At 39.0% G+C, this 27,348-nt stretch overlaps 1 protein-coding gene across 6 annotated transcripts in view; it reads right to left on the bottom strand.

Moving 5' to 3' along the window:
• The window catches only part of rab6a (RAB6A, member RAS oncogene family), a 92,366-nt gene that overhangs the window by 63,452 nt on the left and 1,566 nt on the right, over nt 1-27,348 (bottom strand). For 2 of the 6 annotated variants that reach the window (XM_059963949.1, XM_059963948.1), the window contains exon 2: nt 9,764-9,797. The exons of the other annotated variants lie outside the window; for them this stretch is intronic. In XM_059963949.1, the coding sequence (XP_059819932.1) occupies nt 9,764-9,797 (34 nt within the window). The remainder of the gene's footprint in view (nt 1-9,763; nt 9,798-27,348) is intronic. 6 annotated transcript variants of the gene reach the window in all.

Raw genomic sequence — 27,348 nt, 5'->3', positions numbered from 1 at the left:
TCAAGCTATACATCAAAACATTGAAATATTCAAAATGGCAGATGATACTGCAGAAATTATTGCAATATTAAATAATGCTGAGTTATATGCTGCACAGAAGATTCAGCACGCAGGTCCAATGTTTCTGTCAGTAAGTTCATCCAATTCTTAGTAATCAGGTCATCCTGACCCACCTTACAGCACTTCGAAAATATAAAGGAGAATGGGAAAATAAATATTCAGAATGAGCAATAATATATTGTAAAGCAACTGCATTGCAGTAATGTCTAGCACAGTATGATCTAATTGGTTGTTTTCTTAAATGTTAAAAAAAAACATTTTTAGTAGTCATTTTTTAACAGAGTAGGGAGAACTTGTTCTTGTCTCCTATTTTGGACAAAAATACACTACTAACATAGGGTAAAAGCATCTTAAGTAAATATAAAGCAAAACATGAGATGGGGGTAAGCGGGGAGGTGCTTAAGCACTATGGAGGGAAGGTTGTAGAATGGGATATAAAAAAACAGCTATGATTAAATGGTGGAACAGACTCAAAGGGCCAAATTACCTACTTCTGCTCCTAAATCTTATGGTCATATTTGGAGATGTTGCTGAGATATACAGTACATGTCATCATTAACTGTTCCGTTGAACAGGTCATTTCAAAGGCTGTTTAAGAGTCAGTCACTTTGCTTTAGTTCTGAAAGAGTAAATTAAATCAGGCAAATATGAGAGACTTCTTTCTGTGAGGGCCATTAGTTAACCAAATGGGGTTTAATGGCAAGTTAGTCACAAGTAAATGTATTTACATCTTTACTCCAGATTACTTGAATGGTTGAATTTAAAAGCTTCTGTCACAACGAATTTGAATTCAAGTCTCCAGATAATCCACCTTTATATGATGGAAAACAAACCAAAAGTTGAAAATTATTTTTCTTATTTTCTGTTACTGACTTTCAAAAAAAAAGCCTTAAACCAGTGGTTCCCAACCTTTTTATACTATGAAGCCTACCATAAACCAAGGGGTAATGAACCCCAAGTAGGGTAGTCCTGCCTTAAATGTTTCAGGATAGACTTCAAGTTCTAATCCAACACATTATTTTTCTTTTATCACCTTTTAGCCCTTCAATTTCAGCATTATTTTCAAGCTGGCAACTTTAATTAAAAAGTCAGCTGATTTATTATTGAGTACAACTCAATTACATTTTTCCAGTGCATGATGAATTGGGCCAAATAGTTTACAAATAAAAAAGTAATTTTTAAAGAAAGGAAAGACCCCAGCTGATCTTCTATCTCCACCAAAACAATTTAATGATCAACTTTCAGAGCCCTCCATGATAAGGGATTCTAAACGGTCAAGGCACAATGCATGTAGAAATTGCTTATTTCAGTCCTGTGATTTTACCTCTTTCTCTGCAAATCTGATCCAAATTTCTAAATTTCCCAGTCAGTGGAAACATCCATCTTATATTCAACTTGCATTTTCTAAGTTTTAACTATATTTTCTCTCATTCTTCAACTTCCAGAGAACACAGGACTAATCTGCTGAATTGCACTCACATAGCAAACCAACCATCCCTGAAACCAGTTTAGTTAGCAGAGAGAGTACCGAAATCTATTATTAAAGAACTCACAGCACACTTAGGAAAAATAACAGAAGGACTAGGCAGAGTCAGCATGGACGCACTAAAGAGAAATTACATTTGACACCAATCGAAATTTGAGATTGCAGCCAGAAGAGATATGGACAAACTAGTAAATGTAGTACATTTGGACTTTCAAAAACCTTCAATAAAGTTGCCAGACAAGATATCAGACAAGGATTGAGATTTGGTTAGCAAAGTAGGAATAAGCAAGTAATCTTCAGATTGCGAGACCGTGGCCAAAGCTCTTCACTGATTCGTTTCAAGGTTAACTTAATATACCAAGACAGGAAAATGAAACAAAACTAACTGGCAATTTAAGTTGAAAGGAAGCAGAGAGGCTTCAGTGTAATCAGACAGGCTAAGTGAATTGGCAAGGACATGGCAAATGAAATGTAAAATATGGAATCATCCATTTTGGTACAGATTTGGCAGCATGACAAGAAACTGAAAGGTGGTGGTGTTCAGGAACACCTGGTCACCTTTGTGTTTAAAAAAAAATCACTGGAAGTTAACATGCAGTTACAGTAAGCAATTAGAAAGGCAAACACCAAGTTGAACTTTATAAAAATTGGTTGACGAGAGGTGAAACATTGAAGGCTGATTTATACTTGTGCGTCACTTCGACACCAGAGGTGTCGCATACCATATGCCGTACCTACGCTGTACCCTACACCATAGGATGATGTGCACCTCTCCAGAAAAGTTACTCACATGTCGCGGCAACGCAGATCGCAACTACTGTGATTGGTCCGCTTGGTAGCATTGCATTTCCAGTTGCTTCTTCTCTGCCATGTTTGTAGGCTGTGCATACACCAATATGAAATAGGTGAACCAAATCGTCAAATCTACCTACCGACATGCGAAAATGTTTGAAATGCATTTCCTCATCCACGTCTCTCACGAAGAAACTCAGTGGCATAGAAACCCCACCGCCAACTAGTGTTTTAGCGCACAGCAATGCACCAAATGAATTCTATTCATTTTATGTAATTCTCTTAAATTTAATAAATAAATAAATAGACAGCGTAGGCTGTGGCATAGTCCGTACAAGTATAAATCAGTCTTTAGTCAAGAGGAAAAAGAACCATACTTTAAAGTTCAAGAAGCAAAACTTAGGCAGGGCCCATGAGAATGATAAGGTAGCCTGGAAGAAGCTTAAGAATTGAATTTACAGCGCTAGGAGGGGACATGAGAAGGCCTTGGAAAGTAGGATTAGAAGAAAACCCCCAAGGCATTTTACACATGAGAAACAGAAGGATGATGAGAGTTAGGGTATGAGTTAGGGTAAATCATCAGTTTGCAGATGACAAAGGTTGGAGGTGTTATGAATAATCTAGATGGTTGTTGTAGGCTACAACAGGATATAAACAAGTTGCAGAGTTGGGCAGAGAAGTGGCAGATGGAGTTCAATTCAGAAAAAAGTAAAATGATACACAGTGGAAAGTTAAACTCCAATGACAATGCAGGACTCTTAGTGTGGAGGAAGAGAGGGATATTGGGGTCAAAGTCCACAGATCCCTCAAAGTTGCTGCACAAATCGATAGAATGGTTAAGGCAACATATGGTGTGCCGGCCTTCATTAGTCAGGGAATTGAGTTCAAAACCCACAAGGTTATGTCGCAACTCTATAAAACTCTAGATCACATTTGCAATATTGTTCAGTTAAGGTTGCTTCATTACAGGAAGGATGTAGAAGCTTTAGAGGGTTCAGTGAAAGCTTCACTGGACACTGTCTGGATTAGAAGACATGTCTTTTGGAAAGTTGATCCATCTAGAGCTTTTGACTAAAAGATCAGATGGTACATAATATAGATGCACAAGGTTATGAGAGGCATCGATAGAGTGTATAGCTAGCACCTCTTTCCCAGGACAGCAATGGCCATTACCAGAGGACATTCATTTAAGACAAATGAAGGAAAGCTTAGGGTCGGTGTCAGAGGAAGGTACTTCTTTAAACTACACAGAATGGTAGGTGCCTAGAACACAATGCAGGGGATGATGGTAAAGGCTGATACAATAGGGACATTAAAGAGACTCTTAGATAGAATATGGATACAAGAGAAATGGGGGGTTATGGCCTGTGTAGGAGGGAAAGGCAAGATTGATTATGGAGTACATTTACGTAGGTCGGCACAACATCACGGAAGACTCTGTACTGTGCTGTACTATGTTCTGTGTAAGATTCCAAAAACGGAGCAAATGCTTTGCTGCAATTATATAGTGACCACATCTAAAATACTATGCAGAGGACCAGTCTTTGTTCCCTAAATAAAGGTAAACTTTCAATAGAGGGAATGCAGTCAGGTTCACCAGATTGATTCCAGAAGTGGCAGATTTGTTATAGGAGAAGAGATTATGCTCATCTGACCTGTCTTTTCCAGTTTAGAATAATGCAATTTGATCGCAGTGAAGCACTATGGAACATAAAACTCAAAGTGAGAAGCTAGCCATTCAGGATTAAGATTAGAAGAAATTTCAACAGTCAGAAGATAGTGACTTTTTTGTAATTCTCTACTGAGAAAGCTAAGTAGGATAGTCATTGACTATATTCAAGATAGAGCACAATGGACTTTTAGATATTAATAAATCAAACAATTTAGAGTTAAGAAGGAAATTGGAACTATAGTAAAATATTAACAAAGATCTTATTGAAGGGGTAGGCAAATACAAGATTTGTATTCTGTTCTCTATTTTATACTCAACTACAAGTTGTATCAGGATGACAAGTTCAATTTGTTATTTTTTAAAAAATAATAATGGGAAAGCTATGTTCAAAAACAAAAATACCGAAACAAGTTAGTGCAGAAATACAATTGCTCAAAAATTTCATCTACCAAGTCTGACAGGTTTGTGCTTGTATTTTTTTAAAGTTTTTATTTCCTTTGTAGAAAGAAAGAGCAAAGCACTTTCATTGTTTTTTTTAAATGAATGCAAAGGATTTATTCAATTTCTTTGTTCACAAATCTTTGTCACTGATCTAATATTTTCAGTATAATAGCCTCAACGTAAATTACTCAATTATGTAATGTAGCAAGGGCAATTTACTAGAACATTTTTTTTTGACAAACATCAGCAGAAATCCAAGCATGGAGACAGAAAGAGCAAGGTGCGCATAATTTAAGTGCATCTCAGAAAGAGAGAAAGTTAAATAGATTTATGAAAGAAATTCTAGAACCTATCATATGGCATTCCTTCCTCTATTCAAACCTAGCACTCAAAAAGCAGCGAAAAGAGTGACTAGCCTATTATTTAATTTGTGAACTGAATGACAGGGTATTATTCTAAAACAATGCCTTGCATTCTAAAACAGTTCAATGGCTTAACTGACTCAAACTCTTCACAATTTCTTCGACCACAGACTGAATCTAAATTTGGCAATTCTAATGCAAACCTGTGTAAATAAGTAACAGATCAAGACCTTGCCAATTTAGACTCATGACAAAATGGCATAAAAGATAATGGCTGAGAACTGGGTTGAAACAACTGCTACACTATAACTATTCTTTCTGTTACAAAAAGAAATCTTTCTTAAAATTTTATTTACTTCAGGTATAAGTGCTTGAGAAAGTAAATCCTTGATCACAAAAAGCCTTTTTAAAAAAAGTGCAGTGCAGGGGTAGGAGGCACAAGACACTCTTCAGAAGACATGTCAATCCAACCATATCCTGAAGGGACTGGGAGACGTGCTGTAAAAATGGCGTATGATCAAGTAACTCTTAAAACCTTTTGTTCATCTCACTTCGACCTGTCAGTGCTTTCCTATACTGTTGCAACAGGGTCCAAAGCATTTTCCCCAGATGGAAGACAAGATGATTTTCTTCAACCCTGCATTATGCCTTGCTGTAACAGTCCAGGAGGTCACAAACAAATAGGCTGCAGGGGAAGTGGAATGGGAAATTAAAGTGGCAAGAAACCAGATCAGGATCACCTTACAGACTGTACACAAAATTGGGTAACAAAATTACCCACTCTCTCAAAGGCATAACAGAACAACAAAATCTTGCGGAAAAATAGTTCATCTGTCTGGGCTTACTGCAGCCTAGTCAATCCCATATTGAATTCTCCAACTTTAGATAACTCGTTCTTCAACCTGCGTGAAATGATATCCGCATTGTCATCATTTTTGCACCAGTTTTTTGTCTAACAGTCTGTCTGGCCTGTTAAGCACACAAAAAAAATGCAGCGCACGAAGAAGGCAGCACACAGAAAAAAGGCAGCGCACGAAGAAAGGCAGTGTGCGTCCCGAGCAGCCAAGCTCCTCCTCCAGAACTGCATTCTAGCCGGCATTGCTTAAACACGTGCCTGTGAGCATCTGTGCTTTATGTCGATTTATGTGCATCACAACCTGGTATGGAAGTTGTCCTGTCCAAGACCGGAAGAGACTGCAGAAGATCGTGAACCTAGCCCAGCACATCACTCAAACCAATCTTCCATCCTTGGGGCCCCAAAACATCGTCAGTACCTCCTCCCATAAATGCTGTCTGGCCTGCTGAGTTCTGCCAGCATTTCGTGTTTTTATTTATTTCCAGCATCTGCAGAATCACTCGTGTTCCCTTCCATCCTTGGACTCACTTTACACCACACACTGTCAGAGCAGTGCTGCCAGGATAATCAAGGATAAGTCAACATATTTTTTGTCCCACTTCCCTCCGGGAGAAGGTTCAGGAGCTTGAAGATTCGTACAGCCAGATTTGGGAAAAGCTTCTTTCCAACTGTGATAAGACTGCTGAACAGATCCTGACTCGGATCAGGGCCGTACCTTCCAAATATCCGGACCTGACTTGCACTACCTTACTTTCCCTTTTCTATTTTCTAATTATGACTTATAATTTAAATTTTTATTATTATTTACTTTGATTTGTACTTCAGGGAGCGCGAAGTGCAGGAACAAATATCACTGTGATGATTGTACGCTCCAGTATCAATTGTTTGGTGACAATAAGGTATTTGTATTATATTGTATTTATTTTGTGCATCCGTTAGCAAGATCCATTAGAAGGAGGTGACCTGCCCGCCCCGATGGAAACAGACAATGATGAGATGACACCCCGGTCTCCCACCACCCCAACCTCCGACGACTCAGCCTAACACACCATCATCAGTGTGCTCACTGTCTTCCCCATTCCGGTAAGTGAAACTACACTGTACATAAATTATTTCTACTTTATATAGGCTGTGTCTTTTTGTGTGTTATTTGGTATGATTTGGCAGCTTCATGGCTTAAAGGTTACTGGATAGAGTGTTTCTGCCGAAAGCGCTTGCACCGAGTCTTTCTGCTGCAAGCGCTGCCAAGACCGCTTGCGTGAGATTTTCACTGCAGTGGACAGTGCTGCAATGATTGCAGAAAAGTATTTCTACTTTATATAGGCTGTGTATTTATCATATAATTCCTGCTTTTACTATATGTTAACTGTTATTTTAGGTTTTGTGTGTTATTTGGCAGATTATTTTTTGGGTCTGCAAACATTCACAAATTTTTCCCATATAAATAAATGGTAATTGCTTCTTCACTTTACAACATTCCAGCTTACGAACAGTTTCACAGGAACACTCTACCTTCAGATAACAGGGGAAACCTGTATTCCACGGCTATGCTATTAGCAATATATTACACAAAGCAGCATAATCAATTCTAACTGATTTAGTCTCACTCATTAAGAATATTCCTTCTACTGTTCTACACAATTGACCCTCTCCTTCACCACTACTGAAAATCATCGCTTTACTCTTCCTCAGATATGACATGGGGTCTCAGACCAAAAACTCAAACAACTTCTTGCACAGATGCTGCCACATGTTTCTGACATGTCCTGTTTTTATTTCATATTTCTACCATCCACAATTTAATATAGTTAAGAGTTATACATATTGAAATATGCCCTTTAACCTACCACATTTACATCAACCATCAAGCTTGCCCACACCAATCCCATTCGACTGCATTAATTCCATATCCCTCTAACCCCTTGTTATATGTACCTATCCGGATAACAACTATTCTTTGTGAAAAGTTTACTCCTCAGACTCCTTTAAACCTTCTCCCTCTCACCTTAAACCTATGACATCGTGTTTTAGACATCCTTAACATGAGAAACAAATTCTGGCTAGATACCCTACACTTCGCAATTTATAAATAGCTCTTACATATCACCTTTCAGCTTCCTTCACTCCCAGGAAAACAAACTCAGAATATCTAATCTCTTTTTGTAAATCATGTCCTCCAATCCAGGCAGCATCCTTGTGAAGTACTTTCTGCACCTTCTCTAGCCTAATTAAATCTTTCTTATTATTTGTTGACCAGAACTGCACATTGGGGGTGAGAAGTATAATAAATCAGCCACAATGAAATAGCAGAGCAGACTTGATGGGCCAAATGGCCTCATTCTGTTCCCATGTCTTATAGCCTTATGTCCTCTATGCCACTTAATAGCATATTTAGCTTGTTCCCAGTTCTGACAAAATTGCTTTGACACCAAATGTTAACTGTTTCTCCTTCCAGGGTTGCTGCCTGTCCTCAATGTTCCAAGTAAATTTATCAAATGAAGTACATATCATATACTACCTTAATTAATTTCCCTGCAGGCATTTACAGGTAAAAAAGAAATGCAAAATAATTTTACAAAAAACTATACTCCCCAGTGTTTTGAGCATTTTTTTAAAAACATTCAGCCAAAGTTTTGAAAGTTTAACTAGAAGAGAGTTCAAACCTAATAAGCAGAGATAGTAACCCACCCATGGGTTACCATAAATTCCTGGTAATCCTCACTACTTGATTAATCCAAACTTGATCATTAATAGTAGTAGATACATCAATTAAAGAAAAGGCATGTCAACTGGTATGAAGAAACAGTTTTCAGGCGTATGGTTTTACAAATCTGAGCCTAGGGATCAAAAGGCTTTTTACCAATGTACAATGTCCTGTGTATGTTACTCAAAATGGGTTTTTTGGTTTGTTAAGAGTAGGAATGCTTCTTTGTCAGATAAGTGTTTCTCTCGCTGTTGTTTCACTTTAGAATGGCTGATATGGTAATTGTATTCATTTGTTAATCAATGGGGAATGTTATTGTGTCTTGTGATGCTGGGAACTTGGGGGAGAGGTTTTCGCGGGCTTTTTAGGGGAGTGCGGGAGGAAGACGTCGAGGAAGGAGGACGTGCGCTGCACTGCTCGGAAGGCCACCGAGCGTGGTCCTAGGTGTGAAGACGTGGAGGTCGGAGGCAAGCGACAATGGGTCGATTGGTTCGTTGATTGAGCTCCAACGAGTACACTAAACAGACTGAACTTTGATAAGTTGGAGCCTTTTTGTTTGTTTACCTTGCATATATATTGTATTGCCTAATACTCTTAATTTTAGTAAACTCTTTAAAGTGTATTTCATAACGGTATTTGTTGTGGGTTTGATACTGTTGGCGGGCGCGAGGCATAAACTCGATTCTCACAGCACCTGCGTGTATGGGAGGTGGGTTGGTGAGTTGCTGGAACTCCGTTTCCCCTAGACATATACCAGCCTTTTGGGTAAGTGTTATACCATATTAAGCTTTTGTAGAAGGTGTGTGCATATTAACTATTCTCTGGCTTTATTTTAATGAAAGTATATTCAATAACACTCAAATTTAGTTTTTAAAATAAAAAATAAATAGTATTATGTCAACTAAATCTACATGGAAACAAAACTAAAAATACTGTTCTTCGCAACCAATTTGCAGATTAATTGGGAAATTTCATGACATGCTTCCCTACCCATTTGAAAATTCATACACTAGTCTCCCATTTTAGAGTAAGATTTTAAAGCAAAGAATCCATTAAGCTAGACAAATGCACATATATTGGCTCCACAGTGTCAATAATGGTGGAGTCACACACCATCTTAGCTCCAGCATCCCTAGAGCTCTCCAACAATTAGAATTCTGAGGAAATCTTGGTAATGGCTCTAGAAGGCTATCCGCCGCCACCACCTCCAGGCAACAAATACGTTTTCAAATACTAATCAATCAGTTCTTTTATCCACCTTGTCAACCTTGTCAGAAAATCCTATAAATAAATAAAATGGTTCTGTCAGCCAATGACCTTTGTCACCCAGACTTTTGGAAATACAAATTTGATACAACATTACAAATACATTCTTATAAATGACTCTCACCTGATCTTGCAGTTTTATCCTCTTTCAAAGTCATCTGCACAGACAAATTTAAATGATCACATCATTTACTTAATTTCGACAAAGAGATACAATGATAGCCACCACACATGAAAAATTTATCTTTGTGACAATGGAGCAACCTAGAAGAGGTAAAGAATATATTTTTAGACTGACCAGTTTAGTAAAATGGGAAACAGCCTTGACACACAATTTGAATGTTACAATGTATTCAAATTAACTTGGGGAAAAAATTCCAGGTTTATTTTGGCAGTCTATCATAGAATTTGTCATACCAAAGCCCACAGCTCATATTTCAACTCCACTACTTTTTAAGCAATACTATGAACACAGTCTTAAAAGACTTGCTGTTTCATTAAGGTGTTTTCATCATTCTTGCATACAAAGCCTCAGTGGCAAACACATCTGGAAGAGAATTGAGCAGCAAGATTTATTGAAGATACGTCAAGTTAAATAGTACTGAACAAAGAAATAAATCAAATATTAGTAGTACATAAATCAGAGTTAGAAGGTGGCATGGAGCGGGTGGTAAAAATCAATCATTTTTTAACTAATCTGGGTTGAGACTGAAGTACCCAAAGTACCACCTTTTTCTGAAGCTAGCATCCCATTCAGCTTCAGTGGGTATTTAATAAGATCCCTACTTAATGAACTCATGGCTAATCGGTGACTCAAGTCCATGTATCTGCTTTAGTTCCTTGTAAAACAAATGTATAAGGGACCTCTGCAGCCAGTCTTTACACCTCAACAGGAACAGTGCTAATATCCACATGGAGAGATTACTTTGCACATGCTATTGGGAAGAGATCAAATTTCACTTGTAGGGTGCCATGGTAGCATAGCTGTTAGCGCAATACTATTAGAGCATGGGGCATCAGAGTTCAATTCTGGTGCCCTCTGTAAGAAAGTTAGTAGGTTAATTGGTCATTCTAAATTGTCCTGAGATGAGGATAGGGTTAAATAAGTGAATTGCTGCACAGTACAGCTCTTTGGGCTGGAGGGCCTGCTCCACACTGTAACTGTAAATTTAAAAAATTAAGAAATGGCCTGCTTCTTTGTTGGTTTCTCAATATATTATTGTATGTTTTTAAAACGGTATCAAGGTTGTACTTATAAACACATCAAGGCTACCTTTGCTAAATTTGATTTGTCCAATCAGTAATTACAATCACCCATGGCAATCACAGAATCCATTTTACATGCTTCTATTATTTCTCAGTTTTTATACCATTACACATGGAGAGGGAAGGGTGGCTATTATGATTCCCACAGCGGTTTCTTATGCATACCATTTTCTATCCCCATCCAAACTGATTCAGTACCTTAAGCTTCTTGCAATTATTATTCCCCACATCTGCAGTGCTTTCATTCTTTATTAAGAGCTTCTTACTCACTTAAGCCCATCACCTCTACAGGCTACCGACAGCATTACGCCAGAGTTCTCAGTCCTGGGCTAGTCTATCCCAGCTGTAGCCCAACTTCTCCTTCCTCTCCCAGGGATGAGGCTTTTAGAGCTTCTATTGGTGTTTCTGCAGCACTGGGTTTTTATGGAATGGGATTGTTAGCTCCATACTCAATCCTCCTCCTTTCGCAGCCAGGTTTGGGACCGTTCATGGCAGAGTTTATTAGAGCTACTCTATTTCATGCTGACACTTCTGAAATGTCAAATATTTCTGAATGTTCCTTTCAAAGCTTCATACACCAAAGCTACGATGAAATCATAACCTCATTCCTTCCAATTACCTTGCTGCAATGCTACATTCATTCAGTTTTACCTTTGATCCACTGTGTTTGCGCACACTGTCACTTTTCATTACACCTGTATCACTTCTGCCACTGATCTGCATGTGTCTTTTCCTTTCTTTGCCTTCCTAAATGCCCAAACCTCCATTTTACCTTCTCTCTCAGTTTGTGGGGAATCCAAAGATCTCTCAGACAAGGATGAAACAGCCTACAGGCTCAAGGTAGATCATCTGATGGAGTGGTGTAAGGACAACGACCTGGTCCTTAACACTTCTAAAATAAAAGAGATGATCATTGACTTCAGGAAATCAAAGGACAGAGTACACACCCTCCTCCATATACACGGAGAGGTAATGGAAAGTATGGAACACCTAAAGTTCCTTGGAGTTATGTTGTCAAAACAGCTGACATGGACCACCAACACCTCGATGCTTGTAAAAAAAAGGCACAACGAAGACCCTTCTTCCTCAGAAAGAAGAAACAGGCCAAATTCCCACAAAAGCTATTGCTCAACTTCTACAGAAGCACAACTGAAACCATCTTGACCAACAGCACCACAGAGTGGTACGCTAGCTGCACAGCTGCTGAGCGACAAGACCTGCATCGCATGGTGAAGGCGGCCCACCGAATTGTCGGGATCTATTCCAGCAGACTCAGGAGGAAAGCAATCAGCATAACCAGAGACACCACACACCCCGCCCGGCTACTCCCTGTTTGACCCGCTTCCGTCCAACAAAAGGTTCAGGACACTAAAAACCAGAACAAATAGACTGAGGAACAGCTTCTACCACAGAGCTGTGGCCTTCATTGTACCACTCCCACAGAACAATGACTGAAACTGTGAGCACACACAAGGACTCAAATACTTGCACTAATGGCACTTTGTGCATTACTGTGACATTCTGGTGCTGCTGTAACTTATTTTATGCTACTTATCTATTTAATACCGATTTTCTATTACTGTCTTGTTTTTATCTACCGCTTTGTTTGATTGCCTGAGAGGAAGCCAAACAGAGTTTCATTGTACCTATGTGTAATGACAATTGTGTTGCCTTTATGGCAGTTATTTAGTTTATAATATTTTCGCTTAGTAATTCGTTTGTTAGCATTCTAGTTAAAGTTAGGATTGTTTAAAGTAAATTCATTGTCTGCGAGATAACACGGCATGCGACGACATCACATCTGGTTTCGCCGCATCCTGTGGGAAAATACCGGTTTGAAGAAACGGGAAGGTGGGGGTCGAGACATGTGCGAGCGCAAGCAGCAGCAAAGTTTTCTTTCTACGCACCAGAAACATAGTGAAGGCAACGCTGTAAGTCATGAGATAGTCAATATGTTGAATTAAAATGTTAACGCCAATCCTGTTAAAAGTAACGACGGTCAATAAGGTTTATGTTTTTGTTAGTTAAGGAGTTGCGGATAGTTCGCATTGAAGTGTATTTAAAGCAGTCAATGGTGTAGGTAGATTCTGACTGCATGCTGCACTTTAATGTAATGCAGTTGTTGTAGTTTTACTTTTGCAAGTATTTACGATGTAAATGTAATATTAAGAAGGAAACAACTGCTGTACAAATCTTGTATTGTTTTATCAACAGTTTTCACCATACGTTAATGTGGAAGAGTGAACAGTAAATGGTTAATCTTACTGTGATCCTGTCGTCATTGACAAAGGTTTAACTCGGTGTTTAGTTCGGCGTTCCATTACACCCGAGCAAGAACACTACAACAATAAAGATCATTCAATTCATTCAATTTTAATTTAGAGATACAGCATGAACAGGCCCTTCAAACCCTTCGAGCCACCAATTTAACACTAGACTAATCACAAAATAATTTATAATGATCGATTAACCTACTAACTTCTACATCTTTGGACAGTGGGAGGAAACCGGTAGGAAAGAACAAACTTGCTTACAGAGGATGCTGGAATTGAACTCTGATGCCCAGCATTGTAATACCTAACCATTACACTACTGTGGTGCCCAATTGCGAAGTTTAAACCCTTCCTAACAGCATGTGCATGTGCAAAGTATTCCCTCTCTTCATGAGAATATTAGTGCCATTCCTGTTAAGGTGTAAAGTACCTGGCTGCAGAGGTACCACCTCCCTCAAAAATATCTCTAATTCCTCAAGTATCTAGAATTCTCCATCCCACATCATTTTTCCAGCAGCAAGCTCACCTACTCTTTTTCTTTGCACAGTAGAGGTTGTACCTTATTTAGTCTACATTTTTTACTCCCAAGTAAAAGCCTGCATGACCTTCTACTCATATTGTTGATACCAAAAAGGACCCAGTGCTTACCCACCTCCATCCAAATTCTCTTACATCTATTTAACAATATCCTTGATTCAAGCTCCAAGGTACAATATGGCTTCCTGGAGTCACAGAAAACACCTATTTCCCCAGCAGTTGAATGCCATTTTGTTATTGCTCAGGCACCTCTTCTTCCTTCCCCATGTGCCACATGTGATGCCATCACCTGAATGTTTCCAAGGAACAGGACAATAGAAAAAAAAATATTCATGAGGGACATGAACTCATGGAACACCAGAACTGCCCGCTTGCTGCTTGCCATCTGCAGAAGGCTGAGCAAATTTCAGAGGAGTTTCAAGTACACATCAGCTGAGTGGCTGAGACAGATGGCACATTTTGTTTGCACCATGTTAACTTACGACAACAGATTGAAACATTAAACTATCAAGTATAAAATGTATGTGTCCCAAATAAACAGCATTCAAAGATTATTCAAAACTCTGTACTTTAAATACACTAATGCTATCATAAAGCTCTTGGGAAAGACCAGGAGACAAGGACTAAGTTTCAAATAACTAAAATTAGAACAATTAAGGTCTAGTACTAAGAATTTCTATGAAGTAAGAGAAAAGCCAAAAGTTTGTTTCAAAACACTTGGCTTGTAAACTTAAAATTTTAAATCCACATTTTCCAAATACAATGGCATCAAATTAAGCAGTTTTAAGCATGGTTTATAAGTAGTAACATTGCACCTTATCTCAATAAAAATCAGTGCTACTATCCTGATCGAAAACCTGTGCAATCAGCATTATTCGCCTGGAAGTAATCAAAATTTGCAATGCTAATAATCACATAATGAACTACAATTCAGTTCAAGTTGTCTTTTTAATAATAATTCCAAGTTGAAAGCATCTACAAAGTAACCATTCTAAAAGGTGAAAGACACCATCATCATTCTTTGTTCAGGAAGGGAAATGGGAATAATCCTGGAAAATGTAGACCAGTGAATCTCACATCAATGGGAGAGAAGATGTTGGAGAAGCTTCTTGGGGAAAGGATTTATGAACATTTGGAAAATCATTGCCTACTTAGGGACAGTCAGTATGGCTTTATGTGCGGCAAAGCAAGTCTTATAAATTTCAATGAGTTTTTCAAAGAAAGCGGTTGATAAAGCAAGATCAGTGGATGGATTTTAATTGGGCATATGACCAAGTCTCTCGTGGGGAGGCTCATCCAGATGATTAAAGTGCATGACACTCATGGTGAAATGGCTGTTTGGATTCAGAATTGGGTTGCCCCTAGAAGACAGAGGCGAGTGCCTAATGGGTCTTATTTTGGCTGGAGGTCCTTGACTAGTGGTGTCCCAAAGGGATCTAAACCGGGATCTCTTCTGTTGTTAATGTAGGAAGTGCCAAAGGCCGAAGTGTGATATAGTACAGTTGCAGATAAGGGCAGAGAAATGCAGATGAAGTGTAATTCAGATGAAGTGGGAAGAGTTGCACTAGGGCAAGGGTCGGCAACCCGCGGCTCTTTCATCTCTGTGCTGCGGCTCCCCGTAGTTTGTTAGTTTTTGAAATGTAATTCGAAATTTGAAGATTATGGTGATCTTGTACAATCTAAAAACATTGTGGAGACCCCATTTCCTGGCACATCCGAACTGGCTCACAATTAGCCACCGTTCCGGCTAAGGGAGATAGCCTACGGGGATTTGTGAGTACGTGTCTTTTGGAGCATCCGCGCCCACGGGGATGGGTTGAGGGAGGCTTTAAATCAAGGCTGTTTAGTTCGAATAAAGTTACCTTTGACTGCAGTGTCTTTATTTTAGCGCTGTGTGTAGCGCTACACCGCTACAACGTGTTTTTTATCGCTATTAATATACATCACCACTGCCAATGCCTGACACCCGCCAGTGCGCGCTTTCTTTTAATTCTTCGATCCAAGGTAGGCTACCTATGGAGTAACCTTCAACCCAACGTCTTTTTTTCGGAGTTCAAAATGTTTTTTTTTGCATGTAGAAATGTAATTTCGTTTTCTCTGCAGGTTCATCAATTTCATAAATGCAACACATTATAGTTTGTTTATACATAGCATAAAGGCAAAAAAAAACTGTTGTATGCAGTGTTATTTCATTTTAAATGTCAAACGGGTTTTGTGGCTCCCAGTGTTTTCTTTTCTGTGGGAAATGGGTCCATACTGGCTCTTTCAGTGGTAAACCTTGCCGACCCCTGTACTAGGGGAAGTCAAATATACAGGGGAAAGTGCTATACACAGTCAGTCACTGTGTTTAAGTACAGAGGATTCTTGGGCACAAGTCTATAGCTCCCTGAAAATGGCCATGGAAATTGATACAGTAAGAAAACGGCATATGGCATGCTTGCTTTTATTAGCGAAGGCACAGAATTCCAAAGTCAGGAAGCCACACAGCAGCTGTATAAAATTCTGGCTGGACCATATCTGGAGTACTACATTCAATTCTGGTCACCTCATTATAGAAAAGGCATCGAGGCTTAGAGGGGTTATGGAAGTAGTTTACTACTAAGATGCTACCTTGATTAAATGACAGGTGCTATAAAGAGATTATACAAACTAGGGTTGTTTCCTCTGGAGCAGCAGAGGCCGAGGGGAGACCTGACAGAAATTTATAAAATTATGAAAGGAATACATAGAGCTGACAACCAATATCTTTCTCCCCGGGATCAAAATATCTAAAACTAGAAGGCATGCATTTAAGGTAAGGCGAGATATTTTCAAACATGTGTGGAGCATTTATTTTTTTTAAACTTAGAATGGTGGGTGTCTGGAATGTGCTACGAGGTTCGACAGCGGAAGCAGCTATTAAGAGTCTTAGATAGGCATATGAATACAGCTTGTGCAGGATAGAGAGATTAGGTGTCATTAGTTCAGCACCACATGGCATGCTGGTCTGGGAAGTCTGATCTCATGGAATCCTGAGAAAATACAAGGGTGGATTCAAAATTGGTTCAGAGGAAGGAAGTAGAGCACAGGGGTTAAAGATAGTTTCTTGGAAAGGAGGCTGGTGGTGCGCCACAGGGATCGGTGTTGGGACTCTTGTTATTCAGACTGTGTGGAGGATGTCACTCCTGGTTGCATTGTTTGCTGTCGCTATCTTTGTCATTTATGTAAATGATCTGGAACTGAATGCACGTCTTTATCAGTAACGTTGCAGATTTCATGAAACAGTTGTTGTCAATTAGTGAAAAATCTTATTGTAGATTACGGGATCACTGGGGGGGGGGGGGGGGGGATTTTAATCAGTTAAAAGTAGCCCAAGGAGTGGCAAAAGGATTTCAATGCAGACAAGTGTGAGGCAATAGCATTGTGGAAAGTGGAATTAACAGGACGTACACACTGAACGGTAGAACACCAGGGAATATAATGGAATCCAGGAGTACAAGGAGTTCATTAAAAGCAGCATCACAGTAAGTCAGAGCGGTGAAAAGGGTGTTTAGCATGCTGGCCTTCATTAGTCAGGGCATGATGTTCCTACTCTTTTACTCCATGTGGCAGTTGTACAAGTCATTGGTGATGCCACATTTGGACTACCATATAGCTTTAAACTAGAACAGGTGCAGAAAAGATTTATGAGGATGTTGCCAGGACTAGAGGGCTTGAGTTATAGGCAGAGGTTAACCAACCGAGCCTCCCTTGGAGCATAGGAGAATGAGAGGTGACCTAGAGATATAGAAAATCATGAAGTCTTTTCCCAATATTCGGGGAGTCTAAAACTAGGGGATAGAGATACAGAGTCAGAGGGAAATATTTAAAAGAGACTTGAGGGGCAACTCCTTCACAGAGGGTGGTGAGTATATGGAACAAGCTGCCAGAAAAAGTGGTTGAGGCAGGTTTAATAGCATCATTAAGTACTTGAATAGGAGTATGCAGGGGCAGGGCTTATAGGAATACGGGATAAATGCAGGAAATTAGGACTAAGGTTGGAATGTTCTTGTTAGGCTAAAAGGCATGTTCCTGTGCTAGTTTAAAACATCAAGCACTGTATTTATTACTTTCAATCAAATTATTTGAAAATCATAACACTAACCAGAAATCCAATAGGCATACATAAACCTGACAAAACTACAAAAGAGGGTACAATTTATTCTACAGCTATATAAAGCTCTGACTAGACCACAGCTGGAATAGTAAAAGGATTCTACATTAGAAGGATATGCTAGCCTTGTAAGGAATTTAACTATGATTAATACACAAAGTTGTAAGAAGAGATACAATGGCTGTACTTCTTGGACCTGAGAGTTAGTGGGTGATTTGATGAGCTATTTAAAATGTGAAGAGGAACTAAGCTTCATTCTATCTACTATTTTCACTAGCTGAGAGAACATGATGAGGGGGCAGATCTCAAGCCACGATCTTCTTACAATTCATCATGAAAGCCTGCATTATTCTGTTACAACTAGCAATTAATGCTATATCCTAAATTTAAAAGGATTGAAAAATTTGTCCCTTTTATACCTTTGTTTTTCAAACTAAAGCAGATACATGGACTTGGGTCACAAATTAGCCATGATTTCATTAAATGGGGAAACATGATCAAGGAGCACTATGGTCCATTGCTGAACCCAAGCAAAATCTCCAAGCACTTTTCTTATTAATACTTAAGCAATACAGCACCATGAAAAACTTATGTCCTTTTTTAAATTACATATTTTGATGATGATTATCCAAAATGGGAAATTTAGAAAAGCTTCCCACCTTTAAATTTTTGAAACTTTGCCAAGTAAAATGATGCTTGAGGGAGAGAGATTCTGCTGAATGAGACATCAAGGTCACATCTGCTTGCTCAAATGGAGGTTAAAGACACAATAATATTACTCTAAAAATGTAGGATTCTTCCATTAATCCAGCCAACACAACTTCATCCACCATAAATTTCAACTGATCACTTCTACTGCTATTGGCAGAATGTTTCAAATCTACATTGTCTGCTGGTACTGAACAATCATCAGATTCCAAAAGTAATTTATTGTCCGGAGAGAGACTGAAGACATTTTCAATTATACAGTAGGTACATATCTGTACCTAGCAGTTAAAAAGACAATGGAGTGACTGAATGGGGGGGGGGGGAGGGGGGAGAAGAGAAGAAGAGAGAGAGAAAAGCAAACCAAAAAGTGATGCTGAAAATCTGAGAGAAAAAAAGCAGATGATATTGGAAATAATCAAAGAATACGTACTCGACGCTGGAAGAACTCAGCAGGTCAGGTAGCATCAGTGAGAAAAGAGTAGCCAACGTTTCAGGCCAAGACCCTTCATCAAGAATGGGGGGGGCTGAAGCCCAGTAAGAGGGCTGAAGCCCAGTAAGAGAGATAGGGGAGGGGGAAGGGCTAGAGGTGCCAGGTGGAGAATCAATCAGAGGAAGGATAAAGGGGGGAGGGGATAAGCATGAAAGAACTGTAGCGGTAAAGGAGCAGAAAGTTGAAAGTGGAGAGAGGCAGAGAGGGACCTAGGATAGGGAAAAGGGGAGGGGGAGGGAATTACCGGAAATTGGAGAATTCAATGTTCATACCACCAGGCTGGAGGCTACCCAGACGGTAGATGAGGTGTTGCTCCTCCAACCTGAGTTTGGCCTCATCTTGGCAGTATTTTTGTGTTTTGGAAATAATCAGCTGGTCAGCGAACATCAGCAGTGTGGCAAATGGTCTTTCCACATCAATGAACTTTTAAAACTAGATAATTCTCTTAACTGCTGTTCTACGACCTGTATCCTTTGCTGCCTGAAGGTGCCAGGAATGTACAATGTGCGTCTTACCAATACTTAAAGCTTAAACACAAAAGATGAAATGTCTTCTGCTTAATGAAGCCTCATCAGTTGTATTGTAAATCATACAACAGCTTCAGTAAGAAAAAAGAAAACTTTCGCACAAATTTTAAAAAAGCACTTAGTGAAATTGTAAATAAACTGGTGACTGCACATATTCCAGGCTATAAATCTATTGAGCATCTTGAATAGAGAAAAATCAAACATTCAAATTTTCAACTTGAAAAATATTGGCTTTTCCTACCAATTCCTTTAAACATGAATGAATGACAAATTGCACCAAGTAAACCTGTTCTTTAGAATCTACTTTTATTAGCAGTAACTATAAAAAGAGTGCCAAGTAAGCAAAACTACACAATCCTGCAACCAACTGATAAAAACTCAGCTACTTCAACTTATGAATGGAAGTGAGTCACTGAACAAGCAATGAGACCAATTTAAAAACAATTCATCTGATCAGGCAAGATTAAAAGTGAACGCATAAGCATTTACAACCACATTAAACCACTGAAATGAACCATTCCAGCTCTTCCCAAATGGTCTCACTTCCACAGAAGTCAGTCTTCAGCCAATATGATTCATTTCACATGGAAACAAGAAACACCAGAGTAAACTGGACTCATAAAAGGATCAGAGGACATCAGTACATTCTGGAATTGGCTGTGCAGGTATTTCCAATCCAAAGATAAATTTGATAAATACTGTGGCCAGCAGGCAGTGGTTAAGTGGAATGCATGACGCTCAGTTTAGGCTCTTTGACACCAGATGACCAGAAAAGCAATTTTCTAGAGGCAAGGGAAAAAATGTTTCATTACACAAGGCACAAAAGAACTTCAATAAAATTGAACAAGGACAGGAACAGGCCCTTCAGCTCATATTGTGTCAAATTAATGATGCCTAATTAAACTAATCCCTTCTGCCTGCACGTGGCCCATATCCCTCTGCATATTCATGTGCCAAACCAAGAGAGTCTTAAATTCCTCCATCATATCTGCCTCCACCACTCCGTCAGAACATTCCAAGCACCCCCACTCTCGATTTTTAAAAAAAACTTGCCCCACATCATCTTTGAACTTTCTCCCTCTCACTTTAAATGCATTGCCTGTAGTACAAGGCAAAAACCACACAGGTTCCAATATGGATATTGTGGAACACCACTAGTTATGGACCACCAGAGAGTCATAGAACATTACAACACAGAAGCAAGCCCTTCAGCCCATCAAGTCCATGCCAAACTATTGTGATGCCTAATTTAATCAATCTACACCCAGACTGTAGCCCTCCATACCCCTCCCAACCCCTCCCATAGATGTACCAATCCAAATTTCTCTTAACTGGTGAAATCGAACCTGTATCCACCACTTCTGCTGACAGCTCATTCCACACTCTCACCATTGAGTGGAGAAAATCCACCTTATATTGTCCTAAAGCATTTCACCTTTCACCCTTAACCTGAGGGTTTTAGTCTCACACAACCTCAGTGGAAAAAGCCTCCTTGCAGTTACCCTATTTATACCCCTCATAATTTTGTATACCTCTATTAAATCTCCCCTCATTCTCCTACACCGCAGGGAATAAATTCCTAACCTATTCATCCTTTCCTTATAATTCAGGTCCTCAAGTCCAAGCAACTTGTAAATGTTTTGGATGAGCCTACCATGAGAATCTTCTCAAATGTCTTACCAAAATCTATATAACTAACATCCACTACTCTATCATCAACATCTACTTCTCTACCATCAAAATCAGCTCAAAATCAGCACAAAAGAGAACAGTTCTGAGCATCATGAGCTCCAGAACACCACTAAAGGAGCTCCTCCTGGGAATACTGTAGTCCCAACTGCCTTTAACTACTTCCTCTGTAATCCTGCTGCCAATGGTCAGAACTAGAAATCCTTAGTTCAATTCCACTTGCAAATTAGTAACATACAGAACAACCTGACATCATCCACCTCCATAAGCAATGTCCCATCAACAAAGTACAATAAAGAAGCTTAGCAATGCTTACCTGATCCTATCTACTAAACATGTAATCACCAACACTTAAGAATGGTTATAGGCATGGGTACGGACTACAAGGTCACACCAACCTCCCGGACTAAAACCACTCATGAACACCTTCACCACAACAAATGCAGCAATTCAAGTTAATGACTTGTCCCTACTACCACCTACTCAAACGCAATTTGGAATAGACATTCAATAGTGTCTAATTCTCACATATCAGAACAGAAGATAATGAAGCAGTGTCCATCAACCTTCACACCTCCACTTAAATATTTTTTTTAAGTCCAATACTTCAGCATCATTTTCATGTTAAATATCCTCACATTGTCCTTTAGTGTAGTGGATCTGACCCAGTTCATCAAGGGTAAAGCCCTCCCCATCATTGAGGACATCTACACAGAACATCATCTCAGGATAGCAGCATCCATCATCAGGAATCTCAGTCATGCTCTCCTCTTGCTGCTGCCGCCATCGGTAAGAAGGTATGGGAGCCTCAGGACCCGCACCAACAGCTTCAGGAACAGTTATTACCCCTTAGTCAACAGGCTCTTGAAACAAAGAATAACTTCATTTTCTCCATCGTTGAAATGTTCCCACAACGTATGGGCTCACTTTCAATGACTCTTCATCTCATGTTCTCAAATATTTATTGCTTATTTATTATTATTTCTTTAATTTTGTATTTGTTCTTTTATATACACTTTCTTGTACTTTGTACTCTGTATTCTTCTATGCAGAAACTAATAAAAATATTGGAAAAAAGAATTTTGTATTTGTTCAATTTGTTGTCTTTTGCACTAAGTTGGTGCAGTCTTTCATTTATTCTATTATGGATGTATTGAGTATGTCTGCAAGAAAATGAATCTTAGGGTTATAAATGGCAACATACATACACCAATAAATTTACATTGAACTTTTAGATTTATCACTAATTATTCTGTGTTTCTAGGAATTTTCATTTCATTGACAGTAACTGATGATTATCCCTATCAAATGTGAATAATGTAGTATTCATGACATTCCAGTTTCAAATCTCAAGTCGCATCAGTATATAAAAAAAATCAAAGAATGCAGCATTCAAAGGATCCAATATTTACTGCTAGGCATGCAATTTCTAATGGGAATGAATATAAATTGGTATGAAGAAGATTCAAAAATATGCACTAAACAAAAATGGTTGAAAACAAAATCACGAGTTTAAATCCTGACTTAGCAAGTAATTAACTGGACAACTCATCATTAAGTCCAACATTTAAGGTTGACAAGATAACAAGAAAGCTTTGTTGGTTCAAACTAAAAGATAATTCATGTGTTAGATTTTAAATCTCAGCAACACAGGAAGATATCCACTAATAAAATGAAAATCAGACACTACACTTGAAAGCAATTCTTAAAATAGCTTTCCATTTGCCAAGGGATAAAGCAACATCCAATTTTAAAATATGGAAACTAAAACAAAAATAGAAAACACTGGGAGATGCACAATAAGTGGGTCAGCATCTGCAAAAGAGAAGAAAGGTTAAGGTTTGTTGTCTTCCTCAATGCTTGCTCAGTTTTGTTGTCTTTTGCACCAAGTTGATGCAATCTTTCATTGATTCTATTATAAGTATTATTCTATTATGGATTTATTGAGTATGCCTGCAAGAAAATGAATCTCAGGGTTGTATATGGTGACAAATATACATTTTAGTAAAATTACTTTGGTAAAGAGAGAATCAGCAGATGCTGGAAATCCAAGCAACACACAAAATGCTGGAGGAGCTCAGCAGGCCAGGCAGCATCTATGGAAAAGAGCACAGTCGACGTTTTGGGCTGAAACCCTTCATCAGAGCTGGAGAAAAAAAATGAGTCAGAGTAAGTAGCGGGGGGGGGGGGGGGGGGGTGGTGGGAAGAAGAAACAAGGTGATAGGTGAAAAGAGGGAAGGGGTGAAGAAAGGAGCTGGTAAGTTGATTGGTGAAAGATATACAGGGCTAGAGAAAGGGGAATCTAATGGGAGAGGACAAAAGGCTATGGAAGAAAGGGGGAGGAGCACCAGAGGGAGGTGATGGACATATAAAGAGATAAGGTGAGAGCGCGAAATGGGAATGGGGGAATGGTGAATGGGGGACATTATCAAAAATTCAAGAAATCGATGTTCATGCCATCAAGTTGGAGGCTACCTAGACGGAACAAGATGTTGCTCCTCCAACCTGACTGTGGTCTTATTGCAACAATAGAAGCAGTCATGGACTGACATATCAGAATTCAGCGCCCTTTGCTACTTGAAAAATAAGCTTTAGACATGCTTAAATCTAGCCATTTTTCAATACTTGTTAATTAGATCTGAAGTATTTTCAACTTTAATTTTCTTATAGAGATAACTTTCAGTAAGATTAAACAGCTACACAGAAAAAGCTCATTTGGCATACTAACTTCAAATTGCACAAATTACAGAGACTTAGAGCAGCCCATAATACTAACATTATGATAAAAGTGCAAAACATTTTAAGTTCCAACATTGCTTACTGGGTTTTATTCCTCATACACTCAGTTTAAAAAATGATAGCAGCTCCAAAAGCATCAGAAAGGAAATTTAAAATATGATCAATGTTGAACAAACATCTCAAGGAAAATGATTTATACTCAGCCAGGTGAACAGAGACAAAAGCTGCACCAAGAAAAAATTAGCTATAATAACTAGGCTTCAGAAATAGCTCTTCCAACAAAGCAACATTATAGTGGTTGAACAGTGTTTCATTCATTTTGGAATGTAGGCAACTAAGTTCAAAGTACATTATCAAAGAATGGATAGAGAATACAACTGAGATTTGTCCTCCCACAGGCAGCCACGAAACAAAGAAACACCATGGAACCCATTCAAGAAAACATCAAACACCCAATACATGAAAAAAAGAACAAATTGGACAAATGGCAAAAAGCGAGTGAACAACACAGAATATCAAACATCAAACCAGTAAAATTCAGTTTAGTTCAGATCAGCACCGCATCGCTAGCCAATGCAGGCCACAGGACCATTCTTCACTGAAGTGCCCCAGTTCACATGGATTGCCCTGATCAAACCACTCAAAAAACAGCAAAAAATTGTAACAAGATTCCAGGAGCACATGCAACATGAACCTCAAAGTCCCCCAAAAGGAGTCCACAGCCTCAGCAATCCAACTCGGGCAACGTGGATCCCAAGACTTTACTTTCCTGCACTTGCCAGCAACAACAGCTAGCGAGCGGGAGAGGAAAACCGGTCAAATGCAGACAGTGATGCCAAACACCCACGCACCCCATGCTCTTGTTCTCGTCGACTTCAACCTTGGTCAGTGTCTCAATCAGAGAGAAGCAAAGGAGTTGATCATGAGCTCACGCCCCATCTCCAGGCAGCACTGGCAAAACTAGCAATATTGCCCATTTTTGAAGACCTGCAGTCCTTCTGTGATGATGCTGGATGGGAATTCCAGCATGCAAACTCAGAAATGAAGGAATTTACAATGCAATCACCAGAACTTCTAATATATTCCAAACAAAAATCCGAAGGATTTGGTCAGGAACCTCCTCATGGTGCCATCACTATGGACTGCTGACCTTTGCCACTTCAGTTGGCGATAAAATGTGCTGTTCAAGATTGCCTTAATCTGAATGGTCCTACACCATGCTCAAAGAAAATTTATCAAAGTACATATACGTCACCATATACAACTGAGATTTGTTTTCTTGTGGGCATACACAGTAATTCCAAGAAACAAAAAAAGTCAGTGGAGGACTGCACTCAACAGATAGACAACCAATGTGCAGATACAAATAAAATAAAGAAGAAAGCAATAAATTTCAAGAAAGCAAGCAGTAAAGTTCTTGAAAGTAGGACCATAGGTTGTGGGAACACTTTAGTGATGGGAGAGTGAAGTTATCCTCGGTTTCCAAGAGCTTGATGGTTGGAGGGATAATAACTATTCCTGAACCAGATAGCATGGGTACCTCCTTCCTGATGACAACAGCAAAAAGAGCGTGTCCTGGGTGGTGGGGGTCCTTGATGATGGATGCTGCTTTCCTGCTAGATCACTCTGTTTGGATGTGCTCAATGGTGGGGAGGGGCTTTACTTGTGATGCTCTGGGCCATATCCACTTTCTGTAGGATTTTCCATTCAAAGGCATTGGTGTTTCCAGACTGGATTTGTCCTGCTTTGAGAAGAGGATATACCCAGCCAATTTTCCACATTGTCCAGTAAATTTCAATGCTATAATGGCAGAAACAGCTTGAACAGAAACCTAGCTAATTTTGTGTATAGTACAAATGATGCTGTTCACAAACAAAGCAGTTGCCTGGGATATGTGAACATTCAAATAAATTTAAAATGTAGCTCTTGGCAGATTTGTGAGAGCCAAAGAGATAAAGACTGCATATGACATGCTGCAAAACAGTGAAGTTATGTCTGTACCTCCATGAAACTACAAATATTTGTATGGAATCCTCCCTCAAACAAGTTGGAATGAGCACCAATGGACTGCCTTCTGCTGAAGGAATAATCCAGGAAGTAATTGTTGGCCAAACCTAATTCTGAGTGAGCAATATAATGCAATTCCTCGTTTATTCATCTGCTTTGAGGGGCATCTTTAACAGAACTTAAATCAAAATGTGATTTTTCTCACCAATTTCCAAACTTTGGTCAAAAAGAAACAAAACCTTCCATGTACTGGACAACAACAGTTCAAGTATATTAACCTTCCATATAAATGATTGCTTGTAACTATTCTGTATCACCTGACTCCTCGAAAGCAGTGTTCATATTAATGTTTTATACCTAATAAAAATAGATGTTTTAATCAGTACGTCAAATTGAGGCTCCATCAAACAGGCACTCAGATGAACTCAATTTGACTATGATTGAGGGAAAGTGACTGCTTATGCACTTAAAGAAAAAATATCTGCAGCTGCTGGAAATTTGAAAATACTAGGCAAGTCAGGTTGCCTGGAGAAACAATCATAATTCTAACGAAACTAATCGCCAGCGTTATCTATTTATCTCTATACAGGTGCTGCCCGAAATGTTATGTATTAACACTGGCCTTTTTTTTAATGTCTGGTTATCCACCAAATTTTCTTCTCCACCACAACCCCACCATTTCCTTCAGAATGCATTTTATGATTTAAGTTGAGAATAAAAACATTCAGATTACAGTATTTTATTAAATATCATTTATTCAAAATGGCAGGATAGTTCTGTGTAGAACTCTAGTGATTAACTTACTGGACTGTTATTTTTCTTAATTTGTTTAGGCAAATTGATACAATAAACATTAAAAATTTAAAATAGATGTTTTATTAGCGGCCTTAGTAAATGAAACCAGTGAAACTGTATTTAAAAATCGAGGACACATTGATGTACGACACGTCGTAGTTAGTTTTTTCGTGTCTAGAAGCAGTCAATACCGACCTGCGCTACTGTATTCTGTACTGTGAATGATGCAGACTGCCTCACCACGCCCAGATTCCATTCGTCTGCTTTCTTTTAATAAAGGTAACGAGACAATGCTTTCCTTCATTGCCTTCTTCTATAATACTTCTTCCTGCAATTTTTATTACCTAACAAACAACATTTTATATCGGGATGGTCACCTCTCAGGGACGGAATACGACAAAATCTAAAAACAAAAGCGCACTCCATCAGGGATATCATAGGCATTCGGAACAACCACCATACAATTGTCAGAAAGGTGATTATGATCAAGGCTATGTCTTAATTGCACGGAACTGACTTACTCAACATAACCGTAAGGCAATTTAA

This window comes from Hypanus sabinus, chromosome 3 (genome assembly GCF_030144855.1).
Source record: "Hypanus sabinus isolate sHypSab1 chromosome 3, sHypSab1.hap1, whole genome shotgun sequence".
Lineage (NCBI taxonomy): Eukaryota > Metazoa > Chordata > Chondrichthyes > Myliobatiformes > Dasyatidae > Hypanus > Hypanus sabinus.
The sequence above is the reverse complement of the archived record's forward strand: the minus strand, read 5'-3'. Positions and strand labels throughout refer to the sequence as shown.